The 15,702-nt window shown below is 44.8% G+C and overlaps 1 protein-coding gene across 1 annotated transcript; it reads left to right on the forward strand.

Moving 5' to 3' along the window:
* Positions 1-4,962: 4,962 nt before the first annotated feature.
* On the forward strand, positions 4,963-15,359 carry ponzr1 (plac8 onzin related protein 1). Its single transcript, XM_088912297.1, has 4 exons — positions 4,963-5,075; positions 12,128-12,280; positions 13,762-13,940; positions 14,841-15,359. Exons 2-4 carry the CDS (start codon positions 12,184-12,186, stop codon positions 14,967-14,969), a joined length of 405 nt encoding a protein of 134 aa, XP_088768423.1. The 5' UTR covers positions 4,963-5,075; positions 12,128-12,183; the 3' UTR covers positions 14,970-15,359.
* Positions 15,360-15,702: the final 343 nt, after the last annotated feature.

Raw genomic sequence — 15,702 nt, forward strand, 5'->3', positions numbered from 1 at the left:
AGGTAACAATTACTTGATCCAACTTGATCCGTTCTAGCCTGTATTAAATGCCATAACCTGCTAAGAATTAGGTTCCGAATAAAGTGAAAAAAGTGTCAGTAATCCTGATGTGCTATCAATCGCATTGAATTTAGAGTCCACTGCTCAACAGCGCCGTCAAGTGAACAATCTTAAAAGGTTGTGCAGTGCCGCCCTCTAGTGAGATGTCCTGAGAATGCAAATTCTGTGCCTCGTTTCACCAGATTTGGAAATTTTCCATTTGAATATCCGTATTTGAATACTGTGTGAACAGTCAAATTAAATGTCTCCAATATTACACTGTAACCCATTGCATTCTCTTCAAAGAAGGCTTTTAACTAGCATGTCATGATACAAAACTAAGAAGTAATCGGTTTCTCATTTTATCCTTTTTAAATAGTAAGCAATTCAAAGAACATTTATAGTTTCAACTCGTCTGTCAAGCACCATATTAAAAAAGGTTAGAATGAGCAATTTCCTTCATTAAAGACCATTGTTGTGCTGTCTATTTTAAGCAAATGCATAAACCTGGAGAAGTATCAGGAAATTGGATTATATGTTTTGTTAAGACCACTATGTAGTAAATTAACCTACGTTAAGTAGTTAATACCAGATCTGCAAAACAGCACTGGAAATGCTATCAGTATCACACATACGGACTTCAATAATATTTGAAAATGTTTTTATTTGTTAACTAAACAACATCTGAAGATGATATATTCCGTATTGTGTTTGAATTGAAATGTTTTTACAATTAATGGATCCACAATTCCATCCATTTTCCGACTGCTTTGTCCAGTCCAGGGTCTTGGGGGAGCCGGAGCCTAATCTGGCAAGCAATGCCACAAGGCAGGATACACCCTGGATGGGACACCGATTTTCCCAGAAGGAACAAGTAATAGGTTTATTCCATGCTGAAAAAGAAGAAAGAGAACACAACGTTTCGGCCGTGAGGCCTTCTTCAGGTCTTCACACACCTGACGAAGGCCTCACGGCCGAAACGTTGTGTTCTCTTTCTTCTTTTTCAGCATGGAATAAACCTATTACTTGTTCCTTTGCAGCCTACGCATGCTGACGCAGCTACCCACCTGATTTTCCCAGAAGCCAATTAGCCTACCAGCATGTTTTTGGACTGTGGTAGGAAACCAGAGCACCAGGATGAAACCCACACAAACATGGGGAGAGCATGCAAACTCCACACAGACAGTACCCCAGGGTTTGAACCCAAGGGTAGCTCTGTAATGTTGCCCATTGTGTTAATTTGATTGCTGAATCCTAGCCAAAGATGCTATTGGAATAAGTTCTCCCGGGACTGAGGTTTTAATGATATAATGAAATGTTCAGTAAAGTGCGATGATCACCTGGTAAACTAACAAAAAAACAAACTTTTAGCCTTTTCTCTTTATTACCTAATAATAACTACAAGTCACATTTCACTTGCACATTACAAAGTCATATATATGTAGATTGAAGTGGAGAAAGCCATACATTTCAATAAACATCTACCTACATCTCTGGTAATATCAAGGCCAACTTTACAAAGCTACCCTTGGCTTCTCAAAGGCTACTTTCACTGGCACAAACCAACACAGACACAGCACTAACAGATATGGTGGGTTTAATTGTTTGTAGGTGGGCCAATTTCATAGAGTTTTATTGACCATATATACAGAAAGGTTTTAAAAAGAGAAAAGATATTCACTTATAGGTGAATTGCAGGCTGTGTGCAAGGCCCTGGGCTGTGGAATGCTTTTCCCAAATACATGAGAGAAATCTGGCACTGTTTTAGTTGCGGTTCCACTCCCATCCCAGAGTTTTAAGTCTCATTCTTATTAAAAAAATATGCTTTTTGTTGTGCAAAGGGCCACGAATGGTATTTGGGAAAATAAAGATTCTTATCTAATAAAAATAACTGAGCTTCAGAGCAGGATGTTATTCATTCCCTTTTACAGAGTTAGACTCTTATCCGAGTTGACATTTTGGCCCGTTTCTGATTTTCAAAGTTTAACAAACAGGGACAAGGCTGAGAAAAAGCCTTATTTGCTTAGCAGGGTAAAATAAGTCATAACAACACAGCGTCAGTATACAGGTCAGCTGCATGAGTGGCTTCCAGTGTAACAGCTATAAAAGCAAACCATTTACTAAACCAAATATTTACAGCGTAGCTTACCTCATCGCTTACTAACCAAAACTTTCCTGAAATAATTATTTCTGAAGCCACACCAGGTTTCTTAAAATCTCACTGATAGGGAAAACACACCACGGGCTCTCATCTAGTCCAAACCAGACCCAGAGTTGCTCCCGGCCGCTGTCCTCTGTGCTGGCTGTGGGCCGTGTCTCTGAACCGCTATTTACAGCGGAACAGGGTTCAGACCGAGCAGCGAACCACTGCACTGTGTCAAACTCGGAAAGTGCACTGTAGGCCTATTCTTACACCTCAGATTCTGTTATAAAATCAACACAATTTAAGATGGTTCATAGCAAACTGCATGTTAAACCACACCGACAAAACCTCTTAGTAATATCTGGTCCGGTTTGTCAGGCTTGTGCTCGGTCTGTTTTAGTGTATCGGCCTGTGACATGGCAGGTTCCCCTCAGCCCTGAAAACTGTAACTAAGCGTATATAGCGCAGCCTTCAGAAAGTATCCCCCCAACTGCAAATACTTTTCAATTATGAAAATATTGTTGCATCGAGAACAACATTTTAAATTATTTTATTTTCCTTGATTAACCCAACATGCAAAACAACAAGGTCAAAAATAGTTTTGCACAACAGCAATTTGCAAAAAATGAAAGTATCTTGTGTACTGATATTCATCCCCCTGAGTCAACCACAGCTTCAGGGTCTTTTTGCATATGTCTGTATCACCCTTTTACGTCTGGATGTGGGGATTTTTGCAGGTTTGATCAAGCTCTGCATGGGATTCAAGTCTGAGCTATGGCAGGGCCACACAAGGACATTCACCTTCTTATCCTGAAGCCACAGGCAACATGGTAACACAGCGTTGCTTTGGCTGTGTGCTTGGGGTCCTTGTCCTCTTGCAAAGTGAATCTTCACCCCAGTCTAAGATCTTCTCCTGACCGAAGCAGCGGTCTTATTTTCGTCAGCCCAGAGAAACTTTTGCTGCATGGTCTGAGTCTGCCACATGCCAGGTGTGCCACTATATGGGTTTTCTCAAGAGTAGTTTTCCTCTGTCTGCTCTCCTGCAGAGGCTGAATCTGTGTGGTGCTGTAGAGGTTGTTGTCCTTGGAAAGGTTCTCCCATCTCAGCCATGGAACTGTGTTAGCTCTGTCCAGGTGGTCATTGGGCTGCTGGTCACTTCTCTGGCCGAGGGCCTCCTTGCCCTCTTGTTCAGTCTGAGTGGACGGCCTGCTCTAGGAAGAGTCAGAGTAGCTCCATATTCTTTCCATTTCCTGATGAAGGACCTGACTGTGCTCCTGGGAACTTTCAGTGCCCTAGATATGTTTATACACCTCTCTGTCCAGATCTACCCCTCCTAACAGTTCTACCAAGGACTTGTATGGAGAGCTCCTTGGTCTTCACGGTAGAGTTTCTGCTCTGAAATATACTGTCAGCTGACCACTGCTGGACTCCATTCAAGTTAAACAGTCATCTCCCAAGAGAACTTAGATGGACCTGGAGTGTCACAGCAAAGCGGGTGAATACTGTTGAAATCAAGACTTTCCCTTATCGTCTTTCAATTCACATATACAAACATTCCACTTGGACATTCTGGAGTAGTTTGTGCAGATCATTGACAAAAAAAAAATCTGATATAAATGCATTTCAATTGGAGTTTGCAACACCAAAAACGTGTGGGGAAAAAAAAATCCAAGGGAGGTGAATATCACATGCACCAGATTCTACACTGCAGTCTCGGTCCAGAACGAGAGAAAGGAAAAAGTGAAACTCGGTTTCCCGATATTGGGATACATAGATTACTGCTGCCACTTTACCTGAATTCCTGTGTCTGTGAGCCCAGAAGCCACATAAGGATTTCTGAGCCAATCAACCGTTTTGATCATTCGATGGATCAATTGATTAGACAACCCCATAAAGAATCTGGTTACTGGTTTCTGAACTGGAAAGGTCCCCCTGTAATCATAGCCGCTGTGTTGAGCACCATTGATTGAAAGCCTGTCTTGACAGTTGTCTGATCTGTGTAGCCAGAGTGCCTCCCGGACTCCCTCAAGGTGCGAATTGTGCTCTGGGTCGTTCGGGTCTGGTCGCCCGCTGGCACTATTTGTGCTTCGAAAGGGCTCAGGCAACAGGTAGGGCGCCATGGTGCACATGCCAGCCAAGAGATATGCACACAGGTGATCGCAGGTGATCTCTGCAGGTACCGTCTGGCTGTGGACTTACTTGTGCAGGTAAGGAACGTCAGGGAAGGTGTGCTTAAGCTCTGCAGTGCACAATTAATACTGTTAGGGTCTGGTCATCAAGCCACCGAAAAGGTGTTATAGCCGCTCAGAGTTCAACAAGCAACACAAATGATTCCTGGCCTCAGGGTCCTGTCGTCTATGGACAAGTTGAAGAAGCTTCATAGATGTTTTGGACATAGAAGAGGAAACACTTCTTTACTCGAAGGGGGGTGGGTGTGTGGAACAGGTTTCTCAGCCAGGTGGTTGAAGCCCAAACTCTGGGGACCTTGAAACTTTACAATCCAACAAGTTAGATGGGGCAAATAGCCACCTCTCCTTTATCAGCATTTCAGTATGCTCCTGTTTGACAGCTGCATCCACAGCTTTTCCAGGCACAGAAGGAAAAGCAAACAAATCAAGACAAATATCTCTGTTTCTTTGCAGACTTCCTGTTTTGAAAAATTTAGCTTTAGAGACGCATTCCTGTCGAGAGGTATTAATTCTCATCTGGGTTTTGACATGGCTTTTCCTGTCAGCTGCTCTCTAGACCCCTCCTCTTCCCCCATGTTTCTGACCACAGGATCCTGTACAAAGTCTACACGCACCACCGAGGCAACCTTCCTGCTGCTGTGACCTTTCCTGCTGCAGGGATTCGGAGCAACACTTTTTTTTAAAAACTGGTCAAGACCCCACAGGTGAGGAGGGCTATTTTTTACTATGTTAAAAAGGGGGCTTTAACAGACAGTGGAGCCAAATGAGTGTTTTGTGTCATAGTTTCGCCTAAAATCAGAATTTGAACAGAGCTTGGGGTCTCCCAGCTAGGACACCAGAGCACACGAGAGTGTAAGAGAAGCTACCCAGGAGAGGAGGCAGTTCTGCCCATTCAGGGTGTTTGGCAGCTAGGAGCTAATAGAGCCGGGGGGGTGTCAGCCTGCTGTGCCTTGAAAGAAACCAGGGTATCGGCTTCAACAACATGGCTGGGTAGCTTGTTCCAGACTCCTGCTACCCTTTGTGTGAAGGAGTGCTGCCTGTTCTCACTTTTAAAAGCTTTTCTGTGTAGTTTCCACTGAGTTTCACTCAGGGAGCTGCGTTTTCAGGGCACTGTAGATGGAAAAACTGCTGCCTTTAGAGCCAGATTGTCTGCTGTTCTTTTAAGCCTCCTTCGCGATTAAATCTTGTGTATGTACGGTATATGGGTGTGTGGGATATTGTTTGAGCATGAGGGCTGAGGTCAAGGGGTGTGCCCTTTGTTTAAATTGTTTAATTTAAGTTTCATTTCACTCAGCTAGTTCCTCCCTGACTCCTCAGGAGGCAGCTACTTCTCCTTCTGCTTTTGACTTTCATCCAAGAGTTCAGAGTAGTCCTGTTGTCACATGAAAGATGGCATTATAGTCAACGAAAGAGATTTTAACTGGAAAGCACACACAGTTCCCTCAAATCCTTTTTGCACTGTGTGCAATCAGTGACCTATGGACATTTCCTGAGCGAGTCTTTGGCTCCAATCTTCTCCTACCGTAACTCCTAGTGGATATTCGCCAAGAGCAGTGTGAGGAGAGCACAGCACACAGGAGAGAAGAAGAGTGACACAGGAGAGGAGCCCTGTCCAGTTTGCTTGAGTTGCTTGCTTATTGGCTGTGATAGCATGGCTGGACATCTTGTCCTAGCCTTGGCCAGCCCCTTGCACAAACAGGTGCCACCTGTTCTTGGTTCTAGTTGCACTTCCCAAAATTTCTATTCTGGTTCCTGTTTCACTGTTGATTCTCAAGAGGTCCGTTGGGTCGTCTCTGACAGTGACCCTTGTGGCTTTTGAACTCTTGTTTCATGTACCCTAATCTGGTGTTCAAGACTAAAAATATTAAGTTCCTTTAGTCTGTTAGGGTAGGAGGCTCCTTTCAGCCCAGGGCTGCCTGGTGGTTTCTCTCTGGACAGTTGGCAGATCAGCAATATCAGTCAGTAGTGTGAAATTAAAGCACACACGTGTACCTGGAGGGGGACAGCTGTGAAACACTGCTGTTAACTGAAAGAAAGGCTCCTGTCTGTGTAAGTGTGCCTTCAGAAAGCAAGAATCCCCCTCACATTTTTTTCCCCCAATTTCTGTTGCAAACAATAGATGTACAGTACATTTATATGGAATTCTGTCACTGATCTACATGCGTTGCTTTATAATGTCAATTTCGAATAGAAGTTCCGTCAAATGTTTAACAAGTAATTTCAAAGAAATGTAGCAATGTTATGATGTAATAAATATTTATTTTGGTTATGAAACTCCAAATCGAGCCCGGGTACATCTAATTTTCCTTGTAAGATCACTCTCAATCTTGAAGGGAGTTGTGCTGTGGTCAGTTCAATTGGATGGATGATTACAGGACACATACCCCTGTCTGTAGACCGTCCTTCGGTTGACAGTATATTTCAGTGAGGGAACTCTAACATGAAGACCAAGGAGCTGCCTGTACAACTTGTGATAGAACTGTTAGGAGGGGGTAGATCTGGACAGAGAGGTGTATAAACATATCTAGGGCACTGAAAGTTCACAGGAGCACAGTCAGGTCCTTCATCAGGAAATGGAAAGAATATGGAGCTACTCAGACTCTTCCTAGAGCAGGCCGTCCACTCAGGCTGAACAAGAGGGCAAGGAGGCCCCTGGTCAGAGAAGTGACCAGCAGCCCAGTGACCACCTGGACAGAGCTAACACAGTTCCATGGCTGAGATGGGAGAACCTTTCCAAGGACAACAACCTCTACAGCACCACACAGATTCAGCCTCTGTAGGAGAGCAGACAGAGAGAAACTACTCTTGAGAAAAGCCCACATAACAGCACACCTGGAGTTTTCAAGAAGGCACATACCAAACCCTGAGACCCTTTGGCAAAAGATTCGCTGGTCTGGTCCAGTAACACCAAACCTGAACTCTTTGGACTGAATGCAAAGCACTCTGTCTGGTGCCAACTGAACACAGCTCATCACCTGTGTAACTCCATCCCTGTCATGAAGCATGGTCCTGGCAGCAGTGTTTTATAGTAATACTCTTCAGCAGCTCATTGTAAGGATAGGCAATTAATAGAGGCAAATCCTTTGGAAGAACCTGATTCTAAAGACAAAAGACAAGGACTCCATGTATACAGCCATAGCAACACTAGAGTGGCTACAGAACAAGAAGATGGATGTCCAGTCAAAGCTCAGACTCGAATCCCATTGAGAATCTGTGCAAGCCCCGTGCAAAGCTAACACAAACATCGTCAAGAAGACTCAAACTCATTGCTGCATAAGCAAAATGTGCTTCTGTAAACTATTGACTTGAGTGGGTGAATTTATGAATGTCAGTAAATCATGTATTTGCTTTTCATTTTTCATGAGCTGTTGTAACATGCAAGATATTTTGGTCCTTTTAGGTTGCTGAATGTATTGTGTGAGTGTAGGGAAAGTAAATCATTTCAGTGTATTAAAAAAAATCTGGTCTTTTACACAGCGTTTTGCAGCTATTCAGGGGGTGTGAAGGCAATATTTTCTGAAGGCACTGTAGTTCTCTGGTTAAAGATGCCAGGTCAATTTTGCAGCTGGCTTCTCAGTGTACACAAGAATACACTGTTGTAAATATTGACAAAGAGCTCTTCTGTGCAAGCAATGTAATAACATATTGACTATAATTTCATAATGTAGTCATCAACATAATTCCACACAGTTCTGCAGTAAAACCTTTGTTGCAAAGTCTAAACCTTACAGTACATATCTGAGGAATGCTTCCTAATTAAATTATGCATTTTCAATATAGGCTTTAGACTGCCACAAAAGTTGTGGAATTAACTGTGTTCAGTCTATTTTTTGGAGGATGAGAGTGGTTTTACTTAGAGGAAATTAGATGAAGTATTTTTTGGGAGCTGACAGCAAAGGATTTCCTGAACAATCTTTGATGTATTATAGGACTTGTAACCGCAGCATGATCTCTGCCTCAAACCAGGTCAGACATCCAAACTGAACAATGCCTGTTATATTTTACGGAACATACGACAGTCTTTGGGTCTGAATATCTCTGATCTTTCAAATCCCCGTGGTCAAGGATGATGAATGTTTCTTCTGGTACAGTCACGTGCTTCGTTTCCAAGAACTTGATCGTTCAGTAAAAGATGGCTTTTGAAATGACACAGGCTCAGGCTTCGGCCTACTCATCTCAGACTCAAAAGCACAACGGTAAGAGCTTCTAGCCTTTTCTTTTCTCACTGTGCCAGCTGAAAGAGCAGTTCACTGGTATCTGACTGCACAATGATCGCAACAGTAGTTTTTTTTTTAGTCTTCTAAAATCACCACCAGAAAGAAATTGTGGTGATGTCTCTTCTGGACCATCATTCATGTTAAGAGAAGATTGTCATCTTGCAGGTTGTTGGTTTTCATATGCTGGCAGTGTTATCTGTGCAGTTTATTGGTGCGTACCAATAGAGGTGGTGAGATAGACTCTGTTGCTTCTGCATGGTGTAACAAAGTTTCACAGTCATGTCTGGCTGCTGTGCTTCAGAAACGCATGAAAACACATTCGAGATGGTTCCTTTTTTTTGGCCCTTCTATTGTAGTTACTCAAGCGCAAACACCCGTTTTCTTGATCAGCGATCTGCTGCACCACAAGCTCCCAGATAAAGGCTTCTGCTAAACTTCAGCTTCTAGAGAATAGCCTTTTCTCCGCTCTGGAGATCTGTCCACTGACTGTGCTCCACTACTGCTGCTGCTGCAGTGATGTGTGTCATTGGCCTGTGTGTGTCATTGATGAGGGTCCCAATAGCCTTCCAGTTTGTGTGTTTGAGAACGTGTGAGGTTGGTGCTGGAATTTCGCTGACTCTGAGCAGTGTTGTCCAGAGGCTGGCTGGTGTCACTGTGGGACAGTGAGCTTCAGGACCAGATGGCTGAGGGGGCTCGTCTCTGGGCTCTTGGCTGGGCTCAGCACACTTTGTGGCAGAGTTCTGGTCTCTGCTTTTTAGGTGTAGTCAATATTTTATTGTACATTTATTTGCACTGGGTAGTGGCCAAATTCAGCCTTGTACACCATGTCTAGTGTTGTTCTATGCACGTGGAGGTTTTTTTTACAGAACCCTCTCTTGAGGGCTTCTATGGGGTGTTTGTCCCTGGTCTGTGAGTGGACCCCACACTTCACTGCCATACAGGACAAGGGATTGAAAGATGCTTTTAAATATTCTGAGCCAGATTTTAATGAGGAATTGATTATTGTAAAGCCTCCTTCTTGTGGCAGATAGAATCCTGCAATCTTTTCCTTCAGTGCCCTCACTGCCAAGTCCAAACTCCCTGATGTACTTATTCCTAGATCAAAGTATGTGTAGCTGGGATCTGTTCTTCAATCGCACATTACAGAGTTTTGGGATTCTTCACAGATGTCACTTTGGTTTAAGTGTTCTACGTTTTTGGACAACACGTTTTGAACATTTGTATATGGACTGTTGCACTTGGTTGCTCCATTCCACTGAATTTTGATTGATTCAGAATATTCAATTGTTCACAGAAGTAATTTGGTTTGACTCCTCCATTTCTAACTTGCTGGCTTACATCAGCTTTTTTTTTTCTTTTTAAGGTTGCAGTCGTGGTTGGTTATTACCTTGCAGAATCATGAGCACAGATCTGCGTTGTGATCTCATGTTTTAGACTTGAGAGTTCTTACAGTGCTATTCTAGTGGTTCTGCAGTCTGGATCAAATCATTCTTCTTTTGCTGTGGGTTCTTGATTTTTTAAATTGCATTCTTTGAATGTTGTATACATTCTTTGGTATGTGTGAATGCTATTTGTCTAAGCCAGTGGTTCTCAAACGTTTTGGACCAAGTACCACCCCTGATCAAACCAAATCATCCAAGTACCACCTACAAGTCATCTTCTCATAGGGACCCCAGAAAATCTCAATGACCAACATGAACGCACACGCACACACACACACACAATAAATATTATAATAATAAACTTTATTTGATCTAGCGCCTTAAAAGGTGGCTTCTCAAAGCGCTTTACAGAATGACAACAGGAACAACAACAATTAAAAATAAACAATAAAAAAGCACCATTTCAGTGAGAGGGGTGAGCCTGTTTAGTTGAGCAAAGCAGATGTAAATTCATTGGTCGAGCCTTGATACAATTCAATTCACAACAGTCGAACAGATCTTAAATCCTCAGGCATTTTCTTGATTGCCAAGGCCTCGCGGTAAATGCTGCAGTGCGTCCACTTTGTATCTGGAGCAACCTCTGATTCGTGCAACTACACCACTGTGTCGGCTTGTCATCGCTCTAGCACCGTCTGTACAAACTCCGATGCATTTTATCCAGTCGAGGCCATTCTCTTCGATAAATTCATTCAGAAGCTGAAATATGTGCTCTCCTGTAGTTCCTGTTGGTAGCGGCTTACAGAACAGAAAGTCCTCATTGGACATGCCCTTAAAATCGTATCTAACGCAAACAAGCAAATTGGCCAAATCAGAAGCATCTAGAGACTCCTCTAATTGCAGTGAAAAACATCTGCTAATCTTAACGTGCTCTATCAGCGTACTTTTGACATCATCTGCCATATCATTAATTCTGAGTGACTGTGTCTTTCAGAGGGGGCAGCAGGTTGAGCTGTTTAGCAGCTTTTTCTCCACACATAATACGTCAGCTCCTTTGCCAACGGTAAACAAAGTTCTTCATAAATAATGTGGGGCTTACCTGCTTTAGCAATCCGCAAGCTTGCGTTTTTCCCCGTTTCCATTTCAGGAGTCCATCTCAGAAGTTAAAAGAAATCTTTCTTTCATGCGGATGGAGTGAAACACAGAGACGCTCGGTGTATTTTTCTTCAATTAACCTAGAACAGTTCTTAAATATTTTTCTGTTATCTATCACGCTTTCCTGTCCTCACAAGTTTGCCAGTGTTCCAAAATCACGGACATTCTCCTACATGCCTATGTGCTGGAGATAACTTTTTAAAATACAATTGGTCACTTACAGTACGTTCGTAGCACGCATTCCTATACAATGGTATAGAATTACATAGTAGCTCTTGTGTCCACTCAAGTATTAGAGTGCACTGTATCGCAGTACATAGGCTGTGTATTTGACACATAAACTAATTTGATTAAAATAGAAAATATGAAAAAACATCCCAATTTTTCAATGCACACAACAAATTTCCAGGGTCATATGGCGTAGTACCTGGGGCCACTCGTTTTGAGAACCATGGGTCTAAGCTGTTTGTAGCCCCTCTGTGTGGCTGGGTTAGGTCCTGTAGCTGGCTGGGCTGTGTCAGTGTGCCCATGTGCTGGTGTGCAGTGTAATCTGGAGGTGGGCAGAGAGGGAGGTTGTTGCCTGATAGTGAACACATGAATAGAGGAGGGATCCAGGTCAGTGACAGCATAGTCCATCGCAATACTGGCCAGAACTAAGCTGGAAATGAAATCAAGGACTCCCCTCTGGACAGATCTATAGCACCTCATGTCTGCTCTTGTTGCCTTGGTGTTGCGGCTGTATGTGAGTGAAGTGACAAGGTGTGTGGTACACAGAAGATAGCCCACACGTACAAGGGCCCCCCTGTGTGCTGGTGAGGTCTGCCAGTGTGCATGCTCGTGTATTGAGGTCTGTTGTGTAATCTGGTGTTCCAAAGACTAACTTTGACAGGTATAAGCGGGCTCTTCTGTTGTTGGGCACTTGGTTTTTGAAACTGTAATTCTAGGAAGAGCCTGAAGAAGTTGATTTGAATCAATGAGAAGGACTCTTTCTTTGTCTCTCTGCAGTAGGCCAGTCATCTCACTATCTCTACGCTGGGCACGTCAACCCAGCTTCAGTAGCCATGGCAGTAGTGCAACAGGTGACTACCGTGACCACATCTCACAGCAGTGCTGAATGGAGCAGCGGTGTGTGTGACTGCTGCTCGGACCTGGGAGTCTGTGAGTATCACCTCTTTAGGCACACACACCCACGTGCAGATGTTAGCGCATGACTGCATGGACCTGCAGTCCATATAGACGTACGTGCAGTCTTGCACACGTGCAGGCATGCACACGAACACGAGTGGACACTAACGCACGCAGCCATGCACACGAACACGAGCAGACGCTAACATGATGCAGGCATGCACAAGAACATGACGCAGACAAACACCAACACGAGTAAACACTAACACATGCAGGCATGCACATGAACACGAGCAGACACTAATGCATGCAGGCATGCACATGAACATGAGTGGACATACAACACACGCAGGCATGCACACGAACATGAGCAGATGCTAACATGACGCAGGCATGTGCACAAACACTACGCAGACATGAACATGAACACAAGCAGATGCTAACGCACGCAGGCATGCACACGAGCATGAGTGGACACTAACACATGCAGGCATGCACACGAGCATGAGTGGACACTAACACATGCAGACATGCACACGAACATGAGCAGACACTAACACGACGCAGGCATGTACACAAACATCAGTGGACACTAACACACGCAGACATGCACACGAACACGACGCAGACATGAATATGAACACGAGCAGACGCTAACGCACGCAGGCGTGCACATGAACACGAGCAGACGCTAACGCACGCAGGCATGCACACACCCCTGTACAAAGATCTGCAGGCTCACACGCATACGTGCCTGCGGACAGATTTGAACTTTTATGCTTGTGTTCATTTCTGATTTTATGTTTAATGATCTCTACCCTGCCAAAATGTCTTTCTAAAACTAGCTGCGGCACTTTTAGATTCCATTTTACATTCTACAAAGACAACATTTAATTTAGAGAAGCACTGTGTGCATGTGTCCACATCCTGTTACCATCTTTGTGACCACACTGATTATCTGTGAATCTTCCACCACATGAACAGAATGTGATCACACTCATGCTATGCACACACACTTGTTTTTTGTCTATCAAGACAGAAACTTGCCTTCGGCTTGCATTCAGTTGTTATTAAATAATTTGTCTATCAAGAAACACCAGAGCAAGCAATCACGGTGAATTAGGAGAATGCAAATATTAATCACCTCTACAAATCACCTCTCTTAAGGGTGGAAGGCAGAGCTGTATACGGAGACTTCCAATTCTGCTTTTGCTTCAAGTCAAGGTTAGCAGCTATGGACAGCTGTTCACACTTCAGCGTGACTCAGCTAACGTGAAACTGCTCAGCGCAGCTGCTGCCTTTGATTGGCTTGAAATGTATTAAAATTATCTTCAAGGGGTTCTGCTTTCTAACTTTGTGAAACAGGTCAGAGCTAATTAAAAACTCATATTTTCTTTACTCTTCCTTTCTCGCTCTTCCTATCTAGACATCTGTCAATATAGGTAGAAGTGATTGCAGCGTTCACAGTCAGTCAACAGTTACCAGTTGAAGTGACTGGTGTTTCTCTTGGCCAGGCTGCTGCGGGATGTTCTGTTTCCCCTGCCTGATGTGCCACACGGCCTCCGAATTCGGCTGGTGCTGCTGCATGCCTCTGCTGGAGACCTTCTGCTTTGCCTACACTGGCATCAACCCCCTGCCCTGCCCCGTGTCCATCTGCCTGCGGAGCTCCATGCGGAAGAGATACGGGATCAATGTACGGGATGCAGAGTGGATGACTGGAGAGACTGGAAATGAAGGAGGCAGAGAGAGAGAGAGAGGGATGGAATTTCTGGGAGGCAGAGAGGGATGGGAGACGAGAGAGGCAGGGTGAGAGATGGGAGTCAAGGGAGGCAGAGAGAGGGATGGGAGACGAGAGAGGCAGGGTGAGAGATGGGAGTCAAGGGAGGCAGAGAGTGGGATGAGAGACGAGGGAGGCAGAGATAGAGATGGGAGGCAGAGAGAGGGATAGAAGACGAGGGAGGCAGAGAGAGATGGGAGGCAGATAGAGGGATGGGAGACGAGGGAGGCAGAGAGAGGGATGGGAGACGAGGGAGGCAGAGAGAGGGATTGGAGACGAGAGAGGCAGGGTGAGAGATGGGAGTCGAGGGAGGCAGAGAGAGGGATGGGAGATGAGGGAGGCAGAGAGAGGGATGGGAGACGAGAGAGGCAGGGTGAGAGATGGGAGTCAAGGGAGGCAGAGAGAGGGATGGGAGACGAGAGAGGCAGGGTGAGAGATGGGAGTCAAGGGAGGCAGAGAGAGGGATGGGAGATGAGGGAGGCAGAGAGAGGGATGGGAGACGAGGGAGGCAGAGAGTGGGATGAGAGACGAGGGAGGCAGAGATAGAGATGGGAGGCAGAGAGAGGGATAGAAGACGAGGGAGGCAGAGAGAGAGATGGGAGGCAGAGAGAGGGATGGGAGACGAGAGAGGCAGGGTGAGAGATGGGAGTCGAGGGAGGCAGAGAGAGAGAGGGATGGGAGGTGACTGAGGCAAAGAGAGCGAATGCGTGGGAGGTGTGATGAGCGAGAGAGGGAAATGGCTGGAGATGGGAATAGAGTGACAGAGTGCCATTCAGGGATCTGTGTTCATTAGGGTCTTCCCCTCCTGCCTTGCAGGGCAGCCTGTGTGGCGATTTCTGCACCCTCTGCTTCTGCTACTCCTGCACCTGGTGCCAGATGGCACGGGAGATCAAGAGACAGCGTGGCAGGACCAGTGCAGTCACCACCACCGTGACCCAGATCTGAGGAGGTTCGGTTTTCCCCCCCCGAACAACGGCAGATCATTCCCGACTCCCTTCCAACGTGAAGGGCAGAGCTAGCTCTGAAGCTAGCCTGACCAGAACCGAGAGCGCCTGATAGCTGCTTAAGACGTGATTAACAAAATCTAGGAGTACATACTGTCTGCTTAAACAATAAAGGAACCCAAAAATATTTTTAGTTTATCATGTACCAAGGCTAGCAACCTTTGCTTTACACCATATATGGCATGGAATTGTACTGAATCTGTTCTGGGTGGGTTTTCTGTTTGTGATTTTGTATAAAAAGTATCCTTTTGTATCAGTGAATTGAGTCAGTGCTTCATCGGCTTTGGTTCCTGTGTGCACATGTAATAAAGGTTATGCCTGCTTCATACACACCTGGATCGTGTCTCCTTTGTTGGACACAACACTATCATGATATCACCGTGATATTACTGTTCTTTGCAGTGCTTTAACCATTATTTCACTGTGCTTTAACCATAATTTCCCTGTGCTTTGCTTTTACCATACATTCTCTGCCCTTTAGACCTCTTTCACCTCCATGACCTAACAAAGACACTCTCGTCCCAGAAGCAGAAGTGGCGATAACCTGTCTTCTGCATGTGAGTGAAGGGATGGGGTAGGCCATATTGTCTTGTGCTCCTGAGGGTACAGTGCTCAGAGTGACCCCCTTCAGGCCGGGGCTAGAACTGCAGCCCTAGATCTAATGTTTAGAGTGT

This window comes from Atractosteus spatula, chromosome 3 (genome assembly GCF_055471065.1).
Source record: "Atractosteus spatula isolate fAtrSpa1 chromosome 3, fAtrSpa1.hap1, whole genome shotgun sequence".
Lineage (NCBI taxonomy): Eukaryota > Metazoa > Chordata > Actinopteri > Semionotiformes > Lepisosteidae > Atractosteus > Atractosteus spatula.

What these genes read in the sequence shown, in the direction of transcription:
- ponzr1 (XM_088912297.1), top strand. Translation starts at nt 12,184, where the DNA reads ATGGCAGTAGTGCAACAGGTGACTACCGTGACCACATCTCACAGCAGT. An exon ending in CTGCTCGGACCTGGGAGTCT is followed by an intron (nt 12,281 to 13,761) that starts GTGAGTATCACC and finishes TCTCTTGGCCAG; the next exon opens with GCTGCTGCGGGATGTTCTGT. An exon ending in GGAAGAGATACGGGATCAAT is followed by an intron (nt 13,941 to 14,840) that starts GTACGGGATGCA and finishes CCTGCCTTGCAG; the next exon opens with GGCAGCCTGTGTGGCGATTT.